General features: G+C 31.8%; 1 protein-coding gene across 7 annotated transcripts in view; it reads left to right on the plus strand.

Moving 5' to 3' along the window:
* The window catches only part of LOC126742105 (protein chiffon), a 36,481-nt gene that overhangs the window by 11,533 nt on the left and 4,959 nt on the right, over positions 1-19,989 (plus strand). For 4 of the 7 annotated variants that reach the window (XM_050448645.1, XM_050448644.1, XM_050448648.1 and 1 more), the window contains 4 exons: positions 2,159-2,499; positions 10,182-10,443; positions 15,612-15,773; positions 15,834-16,041. In XM_050448645.1, the coding sequence (XP_050304602.1) occupies positions 2,159-2,499; positions 10,182-10,443; positions 15,612-15,773; positions 15,834-16,041 (973 nt within the window). The remainder of the gene's footprint in view (positions 1-2,158; positions 2,500-10,181; positions 10,444-15,611; positions 15,774-15,833; positions 16,042-19,989) is intronic. The other 3 variants (XM_050448646.1, XM_050448651.1, XM_050448649.1) reach the window with 2 other exon arrangements.

A 19,989-nucleotide genomic window follows, 5' to 3' on the forward strand; every position in this document is an offset into this window, starting at 1 on the left:
GTTAAGTCCACCAGAACACAGTCGTCTTCTTACCGTTCTTGCAGAGATATTGGAAGGCTCACCTTCATTTAATTTTTGTAAAATTTTGGAGGATGACAAAAATGGTTCATTCTGGGTATATTTAAAATTTGCCTATCTACACGGGCAGTCGTGGCTTTAGGTCTTTCAGTGCTTTTACCTGGTACCACATTTCCAAATATACGATATTTCTTAATTATCCGTGACACGGTGTTCTTAGGAACGTTTAGTCTTTGAGCAATACTACGTTGCCTAACACCCTGATTGTAAAAATCTAAAATTCTTTGGCGAATGTCGCTGGAATAGGCCTTGCCTTTTCCCATGGTAACACAAAATAAAATAAATAAAAAGAACCCACTTGCACACTGGTGTGTCAAAGACTGCCTGTAAAATACATATTTTAAAAAAAGTTTCAAGCATTTTGTCCAGCACAAAAATTTAAAGTATTTCTTATTGCCTGAAACAAGATAAGGTTGAAATTCTGGTATGCTTTTTTGTTTACTTATAAATATGTTTATTGATTGGATGTACAAAAATAAAATATAAATTTAAAACATTAGAAAAATTTTAAATTTTTAAAAGTGCCAACTTTTATGGCCAATACTGTATTTCGAATATAATAATTTTATTTTTAGATTCACACAGTCTGGCTGTTCAGTATTTGTTGGCTTATCATGAACTAAATGTTTCATTTCACTTGTATTCTTGTATGGATTGACTCTACATTGAACAACTATAATATGGAAAAAAATATTTTTAAGTTGAATTTTCTACTATAAGGGTGTGTCAAACATTTTTTTTTTTAATTCAGTTATATATTCTGAATCAAAATCTATAGATTATTTTAAAAGTTTACTTACTTATTGTTCACTATCTTACATTTCGTATCAAATTCTTAAAGTTTCTGGTTTTTATACCAACAACCCAAAAGAAAAAAATCCATTGGTGTATGATCTGGTGATCTTGCAAACCATTTCCAGGCAATCCACTATTTTATTGATGAAAATCATGTTAATTACATTTTTCATACAAAATTTTATTTAAAAAATCTGGTCCGGTCTTATTTGTTGGCTTATTATTAACTAAACCTTTAGCAATATGCAATGTGACTCCCTAAGAAAGAAACAACATTTATACAGTAAACAGCAATATTATGGCAACAAATCACTTAAAATTTGGATATTTTGTGATTAATGGAATACATACTTTTTAAAATCCAAAATGCCAACTTGAGTCTGAGCGTGTAATCTGAATCTGAAAACTTCTTGAAGATATGCTTATGTAAGAAAATATTGTTTCATTCAAAGGAATTAAATTTCTTGGTAAATCTACTTTTTGACATATTGTACAAGCAGAACCCTTTTTGACACTTTTTTGGATATTGATTCTTTAAGTCTATACAGTGGTTTTACTTCAAATTAGTTCAAACCAATAATCACTGCAGTCCAGTTTGTCATTACTTTGGGAGCTATAAGTCACAAGCTATATAACGATGCTGAAATCACAATTCGAAAATTTAAATTGTTGGAACTATAATCCATTTAGTGAAAAAAATATGAGGGGTTGTTTCTGTTATATTATTTCTTTTTAGGCAATTCCTGATTTGCAAATGATTTTTCCATACACTAAGGTTTTTTTTATCTTGGCCATATAAATTTAACATAATAAGATGCCTCTGAGTCTCTTCAGCATAAGTTGTATCCTCGTTTAGAGTCAATCTATGAATACACTGTATAATAGGTAAGTCAGGTTTATAATTGCAGTACTTACAATTTTACAATTCTCTTTGTGTGTTTAAATAATTTGTGGAAAATCTTTAAGATAAAAGATGCAGTTTAACAACTTGGTTTGCAAACTATATAAATCAAAATAAGTTTCATCTTATTTTTAGCTTTCCTTTGTATGCTCTATTAGTCTACGTCAAGCCGGTTTAAGTAGGGCTTCGTTACTACAGTAAACAGATCTATAGGAAATTTTTCATTTTCAAAAGTGATTCTATTATAACCTGACTCGGCCTATCTTTCACCCATAATTTCAAAAAAAAAACAGTAGAAAGCACTTTTAAAAGTCGTAATCAGTAATAAATCCATAGTTGTACCTATCAAAATTAAATATGAGTTTTTAAACGAAGATGTTGTAGGTCTCGACGACTTTTCACCGAAACAAGGGCGTCGCCGCCCAGCAGCCCCGAAGACCTCCTCGCGAGCGTCCTCGGTGGCCCCCATTTCGAGACACACCAGGGCATCCTCGGTCGTGTCCGACATCGTACGACCCGCCCACCGATTCGACGATAAGTTCGAAAAACCGCGGGAAAAATCCGCGAAACTGCAAGAGAAACATAGCATGACGAAGAAGACGAAACATAGGAGTCCGAGTCCGGTCGAGGAGATTAAGGAAAAGGGAAAACCCGCGCAGGATCAGCCTGTACGTCTTGAGTATAAGGAGTATAGAGAGTTGAGATCTAGTACAAGAGCGTTGGCTGTAAGTTTTTGTTTGCGTAGTTTTGTGCATGTTTTATGTTATTGTGGTGCATATAAATATTTACAAAAAAAAAAACAGTGCAAGTCTGTAACTTGAAATAAACTCGTTAAAAATTAAAAAACTCTTGGACCCGCGATTGTTATTTGAGTACGGGCATTACAAGATACAAAAATCTAATTTGTGTCTTGTAAAATATACGCCAATTTAATTAAGTTAATCAGTTATCATGCACCCTAAAATGGGAGCGCGTATCTTAGATGCGACTCAAGTACAGCGAAATACACACTACGAGAAATATGTATTCCCACCCGCAGAGTGTTGTAGTCCTGACATAAAAATAATCTGAAGAAATTTGTTTATTTAATTTTTGAATATGAATAGGAACCCTCGAATAATCATCAATAATCAATTTAAATAAATTTGCAAATAGCGTGCGCCATATCGCTAGTGCCAGTACTTCAATCCAAAGCACTGAAGTAAAACTTACCAATGTTATCAACCAATTACCAATTCTGTCACGTAATGTATTTAGGCCAAGATAAGACATTTTTAACACCTGATTTCGATAGAAGTTAACTAGAAAATTTCAGAAACTTTTAATCTTATTCACTCTCCCAATATGTTTTTGATTGTAAGGACAAGTAATACATACAAACTTCACATACATAACTTCAGTGTAGACCTAACAAAGGCGACATATAATGTTTTAAGTGCAAACACATCATTAAAAAATGCGCTCTTAATACATCCGAACACAGCTCTATTAATCATTTCCTAATTAGACGAGTAAATCATCAATAAAGCTCATAAATTTGCATTTTTCTGTATTAAAACACATTAGCCTGGCACCATAAAAAAACAGTGTCAATATTTCTTTGGTATTTTACTCTATCATTCGAAATCGATATGTGAGCAAAGTGCATAGGTCCTGAATAAAATAAACAGAAGGGGGCTCAAATGGTATCCTTATAACCATAACCAGGAAGCTATTCAGCTCAGTAGGACATCAGGCAGACCATAATAAAAAAGTTTTTTCAGCAACAAGGCATAGCTAACCTTGTCCAAAGGCCTTGCTACAGTCAGTGTATTGCCTGAGCTTCATCACCCTTTTTAAACTGTTCAAAGATAGTTAGTAAAAAGATACAAGTTCATATCAATAGAACGTCCAAAAAGCGTCTCGCCTAGGAAATTTATTTTCTTGAAAATGGACTGAAAAACCCAACATAACACACTGCTCAAAAACCTTTGAATTTGAATTGCTTCAATCAGCTATTACAAAGGTTTTCACTTATAGACCTATAGTTTATGACATTATTTCTCTCCATTTTTATAGATGGGTGTGATATTTATGAGAGTTTTCAGATATCAAGAAAATAGCCAGATTGTAGGAACTTAAATATGAGATATAAAGTATAATAGAGAGTATGGAAGCAGAACGTTAAAATTCTGTTAAAGATTTCATTACGATTCCATAATTTATTCAGGCTATCCTTAGATAGTAACAAACAGAACCTGGACACAGCAATATATAAATATCCCACGACAATCCTTGCTTTGATCATACTTTTTTGAGAACATCCTGAGAACTAATTTTGGAAACAAGGGTTTTTGCCCAAGAACGGGCGTTTCCTTACCAAAATGTTTCGAGTGCCTCAATAACTTTCCGAGTTGGAGGCAATTTTGTCCATCAAGGACCAAAAGCCACCAATGTCATGAATATTTTTGTGTATAACTTACTCCTTCAGATCCAGAGAGTTGAATGTCTTTTTTGCTTTAAGAGCACTTAAAGCAAAATAAAATATATACAAATTAAAATATATACTGAAGAAACGAATTTTGCAAACAAGTGGCCTATATCAAAATGTTTCCTCCTGTTTAGATGTGACATCTTTAAAAACCTTACCTTTGGTACAGTACCAGAACTAGATTTACAGCATACAAAATTCCAAAAGTTTTTGGCATTACTGTTTACAAAATTTTCACCTTTATGTGTAAAAAGTTCGAAGCAATGTTTCCTTAACAGATTACACTTTTTCTCAGGTGGGCCTCGTTAGTGGTCTGATTGGATTTTTTATATTATATTTTTTTTATAAATTAAATTCTTCAGTTCCATATCATCATCAAATAAGGTAAATCGTCGCGTTAAGTTAAGATTATTCCAATATTTCTTGACGATTCATCGAAGTCCATTAATTGCATCCATACAATGGTCTAAGACCCCTGTGATACACTATGCCAAGTTATTACCAAGAATAAACCAATTGAGTGTATTGGCTTTAACACACCTTAAGGTTTTGCAATAATTTTCTGTGTTTGTCTCCAGTCAAGACAGTTTTGGAAAATAGGCATTTAATCATCACAGAATATATTCAGTGAAAGGGTCAAAATTTATGTATGTTCAAGAAAATCCTCATGATGTCTTTACCAGTCTTCTTTGGCCCTTGGGGAAGACCCAAATTACAAGGATTCGCCCTAAAAACACTAATGCCCACAATAGTTTGCTTCTTTAACAAGTAAGACATTAACAACATAATATAACAGCAGATGTTACATTTATTCGTTAAAGGGCATTAAATATGACAGTGTGTTTAACTTTGTCAAAAGCTTTCTCGAAGTAGGTGAATACAACATCAACTTGAGGCCCTTTGGTTAATGCATTGTAGATATACTGAGAGAAAACCACTAAGTGCGATAATGTTGATTTTTGGGGTAGGAAACCAGAGATCTTATCAAAAAGAACATTCTCAAGCACCTTAGAAATAGAATTGAAATTGGTATATAGGTTACCACCTCCTATTTTGAACCACCCTTGAAAATGGGAATTATTTTACCAACTTGCCATTCACTGAGTAAGGTTGATGTTTTAAGACAAAAAGGAAACATAAATGTCAGTGGCTGAGTTAGTAGATTATGATAGGCTTTTAGAACACCATCAAAGCCAATAGTTATATTTCCCTTTAATTTTTTTGCTGAACTGATAAGATCAATCTGCAATATGCGCTCATAACAAAAATAGTTAAAATGAGAATTGAGCTTCCAAGGAAGGTATTTAGGATTAAAAAAGACATCAGCAAAGTAGATAGTGTTTTGAGATTCAGTGTAAGATAAGTTATTGTAATTTAATTTTGCAGGATTTTTACTTTCATTTCTAGATATAGGCATGTCTCTAGAAGGGTCGGAGGAGAAAAGATGGTATATTATCAAATCCGGCAGTTTCTTTATTCTTTATTTTTTTCAGAGATTTTAAAACTTTCAGTTCTGTGAGTATTATTATATTATTATATATTCTGAGATGAAACTTCATCTTGATAATCTAGTTGTTTAATAGACTCACTAAAAACACTCCCAAAGAACTGAGCAGAGGCATTCACAATTCTCTCTGGCTTATCTAAGTAGGAATACTTTTCCTCAGATTAGACCTGATGCAATTCTGTTTGATAAATATACTTCATAAGCAGCATTTATTGTGCTTTTTATGGAGCATCTCAATCTTTTCAAATTATTAAAAGCCGATGCCGATCTTTTAAATTTTTTTGTGCAAAATGGCTGTTAGCTTTAAGTCCTTAATTATTTCTGATGTGTACGACCCCGGATAATTGTATTTATTTTTGCATGGCATATAATGGTACTGATTGACTAAACATGCCATAAAGTTTGTTATAGAAAGAGGACACAGTATTATTAACATTATTCATTTCGTCAAGGAAAAAAAACTTCAAAAATACTTGGAGTCTGTACAGTGGCGTATCCAGGGGGGGGCAAAGGGGGCAATTGCCCCCCCCAGAAAAGCTAGGGAGAAAAAACATAAAAAACATATATTGAGTTCTGCTAATAACGCAACATATTTAAGTAGTACAATACAAAACGAAATAATAAATGCATGTAATACAAATATTTTACAAAAAATAATAGCAGAAGTAAAATCTGCAAAATATTATGCAATCTTGGCAGATGAGACAACTGATATTGCCAAAATAGAGCAGTTTGTTCTTTGTGTTCGGTACGTATGCGATAATTTATCTATTAAAGAGTCCTTTCTTCAATTTATTCCGGTAACTTCAACCACTGGGCATAATTTAACAAAAACAATTATCGAAAATTTGACAAACTGGGGTTTAGATTTAAATAATCTTAAAGGCCAGGGTTACGATGGGGCAGCGGCAATGAGTGATCAGTTTTCGTGGGGTACAGGCTATTATAAGAAAGGAATATCCTACAGCTTTATATGTTCATTGCGTCTCACACTCCCTTAACCTTGCTATATCCGATGCATGTTCTGTCCAGGCTGTACGAAATTGCATGGGTGTTATTGAAAATGCTTACAATTTTTTTAATACTCCCAAACGTCAAAATATTTTAACTAAAAAAGTAAATGAAATGCCGGATAATGAGAGATCAAGACGAGACAGATTAAAACAACTTTGTGCTACTACATGGGTTCAAAGACAAGATTCAGTAAGCGTAATGAGAGAGCTTTTAAATTCTGTGGTATTGGCTTTAGAAGAAATAGCTGAGTGGCCGGACAAAGAAACGTCTACTTGTAGCAAGTTGTTACTAAACACCTTAAGTACATCAGAATTTCTCATTACTCTTAATAATTAAACAAGTTTTTGCATTTACCACTCCGTTATCAAAGTTGCTGCAATCAGTTAATATTGATTTAGGCAAAGCAATATTACTGGCTGAAGATTGCTTAAAAGAGCTTAAAGATTTACGTCATAAAGCAGATAATAGTTTTGCAACTATTTTTGCAGAGGCAAAAAAAATATAAACAATTTATTTGGTTTAGAAATAACAAAACCACGCAGACAAAAAAATAGGGCAAATTTTGAAACTAACACAACTGAAGAATATTTCAGAATATCAATATTTATTCCGTTTTTAGATTGCGTCTTATTACAATTAGAAGAGAGATTTGTTAAACATAAAGATATATTACAATCATTTAACTGTCTGATTCCATCAGTAAATAAGAAACTTGATAATCAACTTCAAAGTCTTAAGTATTTGGTAAATTTTTATAAAAATGATTTAGAAAATTGTTCATTTACTATGGTGTCTGCTGAACTCAAACTTTGGTATAGAAAATTTGAAGCCTGTGCACCAGAAAAATATCCGAGCTCTCGATGCCCTAGTAATGTGTAATTAGGATATATTTTCCAATATATTTATACTGTTAAAGATTTTTTGTACTTTACCTGTAAGCACAGCAACCCCTGAAAGAAAACTTTCTACACTTAAATTGTTAAAAACTTACTTACGAAATACAATAAGTGAAGACAGATTAAATGGTTTAACTCTTCTGTATGTATATCCAGAAATCTCAGTTAGTGCCGAGGAAGTACTTAACGAAAAGCAGCTTAAATCGAGGAAACTTGATATTGTTATTTAGTTTTATTTGGCTTTTTTTGGTATTTTATATAGATACCTAATTGAGTTTTGATCTTGTTTAGTTTTTTTAGGAGTCAATTTGTTTTTGTTACTTTAGAATAATTTTTTGTTTGCCTTGTGTCTGTTTTACTATCCATATATTATATTAGTATCTTTTATTTTTCTTTATTTTTGGAGCTTTTAAATTAATAAAAGCATTTCAAAAACATGGTAATTATTTCTCCCTTCCTGATGAATAATACCATATCTCCGATAATAGGCCAAAAAAATTAAGTAACATACACATAGATACATATGTAAGTATATTAAATGGTGACAAACCATGTTGCCCCCCCCAGGAATGAATCCTGGATACGCCACTGAGTCTGTATCCAAGGCAGCCTCAACCTTCAGCATATACTCCTTGTATTTTAAAGTCATAAAATGTTTTAGTTTGCGCCTAACTGAAAAGCTACTTATCTAACCGTAGGCAGATTGTTAAACTGTGCAATTTTGAATCAAATGAAGTACAGACTCCATCTGGTGTTCCCCAAGGATCCGATCTGGGGCCGTTGCTTTTTAACATCTTCATGAATAGCTTCTATCTGAAATTTGCAGATGACCTTAAGGTTTATAGTCTCAAATTTGTATGATTGCCTCAAACTTCAGCTTGACTTAAATAGGCTTGCTGGTTGGTGTACCGCTAATAATATGGTCTTGAATACCAGTAAATGTCATTGCATACTTTTCTCTCGAGGTGCAGGCCAGCTTAATCATATTTATTCTTTTAATGGCACTCCTCTGGGAGTGTTATCTAGTGTAAAAGACCTTGGTATAACTTTGGACTCCCAGTTAAATTTTTCTCTTCATGGCACAACAACTGTATTAAAGACTATGCAAATGCTGGGTTTTATTAAGAGGTCCACCAGAGATTTCCGGAACATTGCTTCTATTAAGCTTCTTTAGTTCAAAAGGAATGTTCCACTTTCTATTATCTACCACGAGTTTGAGTCTGAACTTAATATCCATACTCTCCAAACCCGTCGTAAACATCGTGACCTGTCAGTCTTCTATGACATTCTCCATTCTGGATCTTGCTGCCCAGATATACTTGGTAAAATTGGTCTACATGTTCCTTATAGGCAGACCCGTCAGGCACCCTCATTCCATATTCCATCCCACCGAACCAATTATGGAAATAATTCCTTTGTTACCAGGGCAGGCAAACTTGCTAACCAGTACTCGGATCAGTTTGATTGTTTTACTAATAGAATAGCATTTTTAAGACTGTTGAAAGCCAATGTTCTGTGAATTTATTCTGTGATGTGAAAATATTTAAGTCAAATTGTACCCTATCTATTTTTACCAGGTATGATGATTTTTGTGCAATGTGTAGTGTAGCTTAGGTTTTTCTTCTCTCGTAAAATGTTTTATATTGTTGTAAATTGGATAATTGCTCGTTGGCAGAGAAATAAATAAGTAAATAAATATTACCGACTTAACAGCGCCTAAATTAACAAATATTGAAGAGTTTGAGGAACCAAATAGACCAAAGTAAAAGCTAACTTCTTCCAAAGTAATTACAAACTTTCAAAACGAGTTTAATATTGTCAGTTAGAAAATGGAGAATCTTGTGAGCATTTATTGAAGCACTATTCATTGTTCGAATGAGACAACAGTTCTATTATGACAAGAAATCATAATTTGTCTCTTGTGTGAATGATATACTTGTATATATTACTATTAATTATTGAATTCCAAATTGCAGACTCACACCGCATAATTTATGTGTTTTTATCATATAGTTATTATATAACCATCTAGTTATGCATGAATAACACCACCACAACATTTTTGTCACATTATATACTATGGAATATAGTTTAGCATTTGGTTGTACTTAGGGATTAAAGCTTGGCTTCAAGGCTTTAGTAGGGACATATTATTCATTAAAATTTAAATATTGGCAGTTTTTGTTTTGAGTGTAGATATGTTGTTTTTTAGGTGTAATTTTAAACTGTTATTTCTGTTAATTTTTATCAAGTTTTGGTACTTAATAGCATGTAAGAATTGTGAAAAATTTAACATGTATTGGCATGTTTTTTTAAGAATGTTTACTTGCATGCAATCAGCCTGAAATACAAATGTGACCTTAGGAACGTTCTGTTTGATATATTTTCTTAGTGAAACGATTAAAACTATGAATCCTTTTTTGCACACCATAAATCCAACTCTCATCTTACTAAAACACTTTATTTACTTATAAGTTAGTAATCATGAAGAAATTTGTTACAACAAAAAAATTATTACAGAAATTAACCTCCGGTATAACCGAGCCGGAAACGTGGGAGTCCGGCAGGCCGAAACGGGCGTGTATTGGTAAACAAAGACGGTTAACCGTAGACGAGCGTTTGGTCTCCGACAATAAAACGTACTACAAAGTGGAAGTTTTGTCCAGTAAACTTCGGTCGAATGATAAACCTAATGGCAATTATAATCAGCCGGAGGCGAAATCCAAAGACGATAAGGGGTTGATCGTGAAGTTCAAGAAGCTGAGGAACACTGGTAAGAAGGGTTAGTTAGCGAAGTTTTTTTTTTTAATAGTGGAGGGGTTCGTAGGTGGGTTTATGTTTTTTACTAATAAATTTAAAACCACCACATTTTCCAAATCCAATAATACTGTTTAAAAACTAGACTCATATAGTTTATAATGTGATGAATGATGAACTGGTTTTATAAGTACACAGGTAAGGTAAATTGACATTGTTTAAGAAATTCAAGAGTTACAAAATTCCCTGTTTTGAAAAAGGCTTGGAGGTTGGAACAGTAAAGACCGTTCATTCAAATTTTAAGAAAATGAGGTGTTTGCATTAAAAATCTACTGTTACTCGGTGTTTATTTTTTATCCAATATTTTACAATAAAAAAGGAAAAATATATCATAGATGTTATTAGAAAAATCAGTACAAAAATCAATTTTCTGACATGTTTTTCATGATTAGATGCACAGTGCTTAAATCAATGTATTTTAAGTAAACAAGTCGTTGAAATTCGCAGCATTTTATTAAATTTAGTGGTAAATTGCTTAAACAAATAATACAAAAGTCAACACCTTCGATTCCCTCTTGAACGCTTGGGTCGTTTTTTCCCAGTTGGCAATTTCGGTGAAGTTTTCTTTTGTTTAGTTGCTTTCTTGGTTTTATCCTTTTATGCCAAAGCTGCACATCGATTTACGACTACAGTTAGATTTTTTGTCCGTAATTGTGGCTGCAACGATCCAATTTCATATGACATCGAAGACTAGCTGGATCTTTGAGACGATGTTGACGCTGATTCACCTGGTGGTATAGTGTTTTTAATCTCACTTGAATGACGATAAAAACGATGAAAGCGTGCCGACGAAAAGACCGATAGACCGAGGCCAGTTTTAAACCTACTTCTTTTCCCAGAATTATCTTAAGATGGCGGTACACTGGCAGCATACTATGCCGCGGCGGATTTGCAAAGAGACCGCCCGATGCAGGTCTGCGTCGGCATCGGTCCTCAATAGGAGATCAATGCCCATGCCGCAGCAAAAAAATTGCATTTATTTTAATTGGAATATTTTAAAACATTGGCCTAGTATTAAGGTATATTGTAAATTAAATAAACTTAATAATATAATATATTTAGATGAAACATGACGTAATGACGTAATTAAATACCGTTGGGTTGATAATTCTACGTATTGTGTTTTGAATACGCCATGCTCAATAGGCAAATGAGTCATAGTTCATGCGGAAAGTACAGAAGGATTTGTTAAAAATGCGTTACTTTTGTCTGCTTAAATTATTTTTCAATCTTCAGCTGATTCCCTTGAAGATATGACTGCGGCATTATTTGAAAAATGGTTTTCTAATCAGCAACATTATCTAATATTTATCTAAATTCAGTAATTGTTATGGATAATGCATCTTACCATTCAAGAATGCTAAATAAAATATCAAATATGAAAATTAAGGACATTCCTGTTGACGACAAAATCCTATTCAAAAAGGGATTAAGGTCTTTCATTAAGATACAAGAAAAACTAGATTCATGTAACTGGAGAACCGCAGCATATTTTTGCACTGATCTGTGTGGATATTGGACAACTGCATCGCTAACACGGACAATATTTTGATTAGTGCGCACATTTCGTACGATTCCAGAAGGATGAATAGTTTTAATCCCTTTCTTCAAATTTATTTATCCAAGATTTGATGAGATTGGTACTAGGTGCTTCACTGACGTTGTGAAGAGCATAACGAGCACCCAACCGACGTAAAACTGCGACGTAGGAATTATTTAATTTATAAAAGCTATGGACATAAAACGCAGGTTGTTGGGTATCAAATCGATTCATTATTGCATCTGTCAATTCCGACAATAAATTTCGGATTGCTTGATCCATTGCGAACAAGTAGGCAATTTAATATAAAAAGGTTTTGTATAATAGGTGAATTTTTAAACCACATTGTATTTTAAATTAAACCTTATGTCCCTAACTTAAAACATCGTATAACGTTTAAACAACTCATGTAAGCTTTACAATAATACATTTTAATAGTATCAATTCTAAATCTGTTCAAAACCAAAAACATATTTAGAATTGATAAAAATTCCGTCAGATCAAAGCAATTGAAGGTAATTTTGTTAGTAAAACTATTATAAAAAAAAACTGAATTGAAACTATGAAGATAACTTTATTATATTACCCACCCGTTTTATTTTAACGGCACGCCTCTGAGGGCGACAGAGTTCAATATATTTTTTTGCGGTCGCTTAATATTTGGCTTCTTCAAGTAAGAATAAAAGGACTATAACAAATTGTTATTTGCATCGATTTCTGAGCAAGACTTGTCGACATACGTCGCTGTTCTTCTTTGTTATAATCATTCTTTGTTGCAGATGCTTCAGCATTTTCACTGTTGACAGCAGCACTAACAAAATCTTGTTCTTTAAAAATTGTGCTAATTCCCAGTAGTTGTCCGAAATCCAGCTTTTATGTTAGCAGTTGTCAGAGCATCGATGTGAATTTGATTCACATTCGAGTTGCTCGAGTTCGGGAATATAACGTATTTCCAGATGTTTTTTAGAATTTCGTCTTTGGCAATCTGTGCACTAAGTTTTATAAAAAAAAAATTTGACGGAAACATCGAGTAGTTGCATGCGATGACTGCATTTGGCACTTGTCCAAATATATGGAAAATGTCGTATATAATTTCAATATTTAAATCAAATGACCGACATGATATATCAAATTACAGGCCTATAGCACAGCATCTTTATTGGCAAAACCATTTGATTGTTTTGTCTCAAACAAAATAACACTCCATTTTAAAAATATTTTTAGTTGCTTGACAGGGATTTGTTGAGGAAAGATCTACAGTGACAAATTTAGTAAAATATCAGACGGATTTGGTAAGAACTGTTTGCTATATTGCAGTCGTCAAGAGTTTTTTGTTTGGTGGGTGTCAAATAGGAAAAGTCAAAAACTTTATTTCCTCTCTTAAATGGTGTTGTCTATTTCATACATTATGGTGATATTTTATTATATGCAGATGACCTAAAACTGTACAAACCAATTTATAGACAGCTGCAGAGGGACATGAATTGTTTTGCCCTTTGATTTGGAATAAACGATCTAGAATTAAAAATGTAAAGTTATTTTTCTTTTTGAGTATCCCACAGTTGTAATTTATCACTGCTTGGTCAAACATTAGAGACAGTAAATTCTTTAAGAGACTTAGGAGTTATTTTTATTCATGATCTCAATTTTAACCTTCATATTGAAAATGTTTGTAATATAATAATTATTTTAAACTTCTTGGTTTTATAATGTGTACTTTGAATGTTTTTAATAATATTTTTGCATTAAAGAAGGTTTATTGCTTAATTGTAAGGTACATACTATAATATGCTTGTCCTGTCTGGTCTCCAAATTATAATGTTCATATATATGTGCTGAAAAAAGTTAAAAACGCTTTCTCACACACATAGGTTAAGAATCCCTGTTGAAGGTATGGTCATTGTTATTACATTTTTCCAAACTAAAAGTCTCCAAAAAAAATCTTCACAAATATCTTGTGTGTATAAAATATTATGTGGTTTAATGAATTGTTCTCCTTTGTTAGGTCTCATTTATATACACATATTTCATATCATAGAGCAAATTGTGGATTCTTTAGCCCATGAATTAGAATATGTGGGGATGCTTATCAATTGCCAATAGAACTAGATTTTTTAATATATCTTTGGCTCGATTGAGTTGCTATTAAGTATAAATTTGAGGTAAAGTAATAAATATTTTTTGTTATGCATTGTTTTTCAATTTTTTAAATTTATAGTTTATGGTCAAATTTGAATCAGTGTGGTGGAAATTATAGCAAAGTAACACCGTCATCTGCTGTAAAATCCACTCACAAATAAAAAAATTACATTTATATCAAAACATTCACTAGAGCCATGAAACAAAAAAGAAAAACAAATATTTGAGATAAAAGTCATTGACATGCGTGTAATTTATTTATTTAAAAGAAGGAATCGCGCCCGTTTATCTTTTGAGAGTAAATTTGACATGTCCTTAAAAACAGACATAAACGACAGAAAATTTCCGGGTTTTTTAATGGCCCTGGTCACAACCACATGAAAATAGTAAAAAATTAGCAACTGAGGCCATAAATTTAACTTTAACCTACAAACCTCTCCTCTATTTTTTTTTGCTTTAATTGTTTATAGTTGTCCCAGAATTTAAAATTACAAAATTAGGCGAGTTTTTTATGTACCTACAAATGATAACTACAGCATTCTGAAAACACAGATTCGGGGGTCATCATTGAGATCCTAACCCATACAACGATGGTTAACTTGGTATAATGTCATGGATATTTCTGATTTAAATAATTTCTTAGAATGCTAGAGGTTTAAATTAATTTTGGCGAATTTCCATTAAAAAATTGTAAGTTTCCAAGTTTTTAGAAAAAGATAGCTCAAAAACTTTATGAGTTAGGCTCAGATTTACCAGAAATGTGTTCAGGCAAGACTAATTTCTTAATTTTCATAAAATAATTAATTTAAAAATGTAAATGTCTCCATATGAACATTTTTAGTTCATATGGAGACACCTTTGAGAGCCTCTTAACACCGTTTTCAGAAATTTAATAATTTTTTCAGTTCAGAGTTTAGAGATTCTCCTGTAATCAATTTCATGCAAGAAACGTCTTTTTAGGTGCGAGATTTAATGATACAGGGCAATTTTGATTGATTTTTTTTTTGTAAAATTAAATTTTATCCTGGATAATTGAAAAACTATTTAGGGCATTATAGGATTTTACTAAAAATTCAATCAATTTTTAGTTAATTTAGAACAATTTCATATATAAGGAATTTTTATAGATCAGTAACTTTCTGAGTTAGGCTCAGATTTACCAGTGATTGACCGTAGACAAGACTGAATAAAAAACGCCAGGAAAAAATAAAAGCATTCTTTTTTAAATTGCGTAGTTTTTAATGGTAATTTTAAAACCAAAATGTGCAGCCCACAAACGTTTGAATACGGGATACATAAAAGTATTTTTAATAAAACTTAACATTATATTCAATATCATAGGTTATCTTAAGCCAAAAAAGAGTAATTCCAAAGAACGAAGATGGTTAACAAATGTATGCTTAAACTTTCATTTAGTGTAAACCAAGCAAAAATAATCGACCTCATTTATTCAGAACTCATTCAACTGAACAACGAAGCGACCAACTTCCTATTTCCCAGAAAAGATGAAACTTCCGAGGACGACGACGATGAAGAAGAAGAAAAAGAAGAAGAAACAATCGTAGAACCTCCGAAAAAAGTGAAGAAAAAATCACCCCCACCAGATAAAAACGAAGGTATTTATTGTTTTCACCACCTCCATAACCGCCGCACCTTTTTACACCGTATCATTTTAGTGTCTTCGGCGAGCGAATTGGAAGACACGAAACCTCCAGACCGATACCCGAGCAGAAGAGCGAAAGAATCTTTCAAAGTAGATGACGAAACTTCCATGGACAGTACGGCCTCTTCCGAAACCAGGACGAGAAGAAAGAGACGGAGCCACGTGGAGGCGTTCATTAACGATAACCAGAAGTATTATAAGTTCGAAACGCCTGTATCTAGGTGAGTTTTTTCTCCTTAAAAGGTATACAGGGTGTCCTCAATGTTATTTGACATACTTCAGATTGATTTTAGAGACATTACTGGACACCCTGTATAATTAATTTCTTCTGCTGCATGATTTTTAGTGCTTTATTTACAGTATTTGCATGCCTTATAGGTTATTTTTTTCACGATATAAGACGACCTTATAATTTTTTTACACCGCATTTTTATTAGTTTTTGTTATTATGTGGATATTGTGTTTCTTGAAATTTACGTTGATTTCATGGTTTTTCTTACAATAATAGTGGTTTTTATTTAGTTTTTCTCTATTTAATACAAAGTGTTAAATGAAATTAGCATGTGTCCACATTTTACAATGAGGCTATTACAACCCCATGAACTTAGAAATTAAGTACAAAGTAATTTTTTTCACACAGTTTTAAATTAAATAAAATAATATGTTGATTTAAACTAGTACAATTTTCAATAAGTTGAGGCAAATTATTAAGAGGTTTACTTAGGAGGAGCACTCTATTGAGATATTTATCCCCAAACCATTATTTTAATGGAAAATTTGGAAATTTAACGGTAACATCTTGAAACAACTCTTGTCAGATATAAAAATATTATCTCCTTGAAAACGTGAACAAAACTCCATTCTTCGTTGCTTTTGTACAGATGTTATTGTAGGAATCTTTTTTGGTTTCCTTGATTTCTAGCCTTGTCTTTTCAGTGTCATGCGGACAGTTTCTGGACACACATTTATTCTTCGTTAATTTCTAAATCTGCTGGTCAGTTTCAAAACCCTAGGCTCGGATTTTGTCATCCTTAATTCACTAAACCGTTTAAATTGTCTTCCCGAAACTGATCTTTGTCTTATATATTAGTATACCAATTTTTGTCCTCTTAATTGTCTCACACACTGCACTTTAACCGAGTTCAGTCAACTGCACTAGTTCTTTTAGGCATTCTATACAAATATTTCACACTTTTTTTTTCTAATTCGGACATTAGTTCACAAAACTCACGCCTGTTTACGATCAACAATATTCGATAGATACTATGGTCACGCGCTTATATCAATAGCCCACTATAGACACAATCTACTTGACGAATTACTTTTGCCTTAGAATGTTACGAAAAGAAAATATATTAAAAATAGAAAAAATTAAAAATTTCGGATTCTTTCTAGGCGCACTACCATTTGTATCCGCATGTTGAATTTAATTAATCCAGTTTTCAGTAATAAAGACTATGTTGAGATATGCTACACAATTTAAAAATACATACAAACTGTCACACTTAAACCTTAGGTACTGAATATTTCATAAAGAGAGATATATTTGCAGAGGTAGATAATAATAATATTTAAATATATATTTAAAATAATTTTTTAAAGTTTTTATGGATAATCACACTGGACATATCATAATTAAAACATAACTCGAAAAAAATTTAAAATTAACCACAGAACCATAGAATCAAAAGCTAAACCATTATCCATAGTACATAATGTGAAAAAATCTCTTATTATATGATTTTCTGACAATACTCTAAACAGTTCTGAAATTTGTTCTGAACGTTTCTAATTATATCAAGGGAAATTAGCTTACCATGAGCCCTGAGTGGGCTCATGGTTATTCAAACTCTTCAATATTTGCCGGCTTAGTCTTAGAAACTTGTATAAGTACCCTCATTTGGAGTTCTAAGTGGCCAAAGAAAATTCCTGTAACTTAGATCAGCATTAATTACTGCCCAAACATTGAATTTTTCTCGATGTTGAGTTTAACCTGCCCTGTTGTGCAATTTTGATTATTTACCTCAGGATCTAACATAAGCGTTATTTTTTATGCTCTTCATTTAGAACTTTTGCACGGACGTATATTATTAATATCTTAATTGTCAATTTTCCCAAAACTGTCTTGTCTAGAGAAGAACAGAAAATTGCTGCGGAAACTTACTATCATAACGATCATTGTATGGATGTAATTAATATACTTGGATGTAAATAATCGTAACGTTAGATCGCATTATTTGCTCATAATACGATCGTCCTGTGGTGCAATGACAATCTTGAGCACCTGGCTATTATAGTAAAGAACCTTTTAAAGATCAAAACCTTATATTATTAATTTTACTTCGATGCTTTGAATTTAAGTACTGGCTTTAACGCTATGGCAGGAAATTTATTGAATTGATTATTGATGATAATTTGAGGGTGCCTATTCATATTTAATAGTTAAATAAACACATTTCTTCACACACCTCCTTGTTTCGGAGAAAAGTATCCCATGGTCAAAAATTTAAATTTTATTTATTAAAATCGCATTTTTTGGAATTTTATTTAAGAAATATATATTTTACAGCTTTTTCCAATTTTTTTCGTAATTTTTAATAAAATCTTGTACCTTTATATTTGAAATAATAAGGAAATAATAAATATTCTAAAAAGTTGTGCTCAAAAGTGTCTGAAATTTCTAAAAAAAATATTATTTACTATTGGTATTTATTAAAATCCTCTTTTGCATGATTTATATTTTTAATGCTTTGATTTGCATGTCTTATTAGTTATTTTTTTCACGATATAACACGACCTTATAGTTTTTTTTACACCTTTTTTAACACATTTTATTACTTTCTTTTATTGTGCGGATATTGTGTTTCTCTAAGTTTCCTAAATATTTTTCTTATAATTTACATAAATTTAATTTAATTTTTTGTTATTGCTCAGCTTAGTGGTGGTTTTTTATTTCGTTTTTATTGATTATATAGGGTGTTTTTAGGTGTGTATACTGTCAGGCACACAAAATAAGCACATTAACTGCGGCTCTTATATTTGACTGCAAAAAGTATTGACCTTTCATAATTCTAACTAATAATTTATTTTTGTGTTTTATTTTCTGACTTTTCCTATTACTGCTCCCTAAGGAAAACGATCTGTACATAATAAATAAAATTTGAATTTTAATAGCATACAAAAAAACTGCACTTAATAAAAATTGAAGGCATTAAAAAAGAACTTATACCCAAAATTGAAGCTTTTTTAGGTCGCCTAAAGTTTGTGGTATGAGGCCTAAGATATATTTAACTTAAAAATTTTAAAGTGAACATGTACTAAAAAATCAAATTTAAGAGTTTCAATAATAAAAATGGTCAAAGGGGTAAGGAAAAAATTAACTCTAGAATATTTATGAAGTATGAATTTGTTCAAAAACAATCTGTATGTTTATATTCCTAAGGATAATTTAATAAGCTGAAACCTATAAGTAAACAGGTTTCTGTTTTATTTCTTGACCTCACTGAAGAAGCGTCTATATTAAATATATAATTCTTGCATATATTGACTAGTATTTCATACAAACCTACAGTGGGTTCTAGATTATTATATTTTTTAAGAGATCTTCAATATTTAAGGGTTTTTGAAATAGTCGTTTTTAAAAATCGTTTTTTCTTCACCAATAGTTAAATTAGATCGTGAACAAAAATATAAGAGATCATTAATTCTTGAGATTGAAAATTGACAGAGATAATGTTCTTTATGTATTATTCAAAGCAGTTATATGAAAATCCAGTTTAAGTATTAATATTGGGTCACAAAAGTACATTTATAATAAATGCTCTTTAGGGATCCCCCATATGTAGCTAACTTATTTTCCAAACAAAACTAAAACAATATAAATCTCTATGTGATTTTATTAGAAAGAAATTTCAAAAACCACGGCTACTTTTGTAAAAAAAATATGAAAATAAACATTTCTAGTTTACGGGGAGAAAATGGGAAAAAGATTTTTCATAACAACACAGAAAAATAGTATAGATTTCGTGTATGGGACTAAGACCGAAATAACATGAGATCTTGACGTTGCTTTTCCTCCTAAGACTAGCAATTTATACAGACAGGCCATTTCTGCGAGATTATAACGATTAACTTTACCATTGTATACACCTTAAGAGACCCCCTGTATA

The sequence above is a fragment of the Anthonomus grandis genome, chromosome 11, assembly GCF_022605725.1.
Source record: "Anthonomus grandis grandis chromosome 11, icAntGran1.3, whole genome shotgun sequence".
Classification (NCBI taxonomy): Eukaryota; Metazoa; Arthropoda; class Insecta; order Coleoptera; family Curculionidae; genus Anthonomus; species Anthonomus grandis.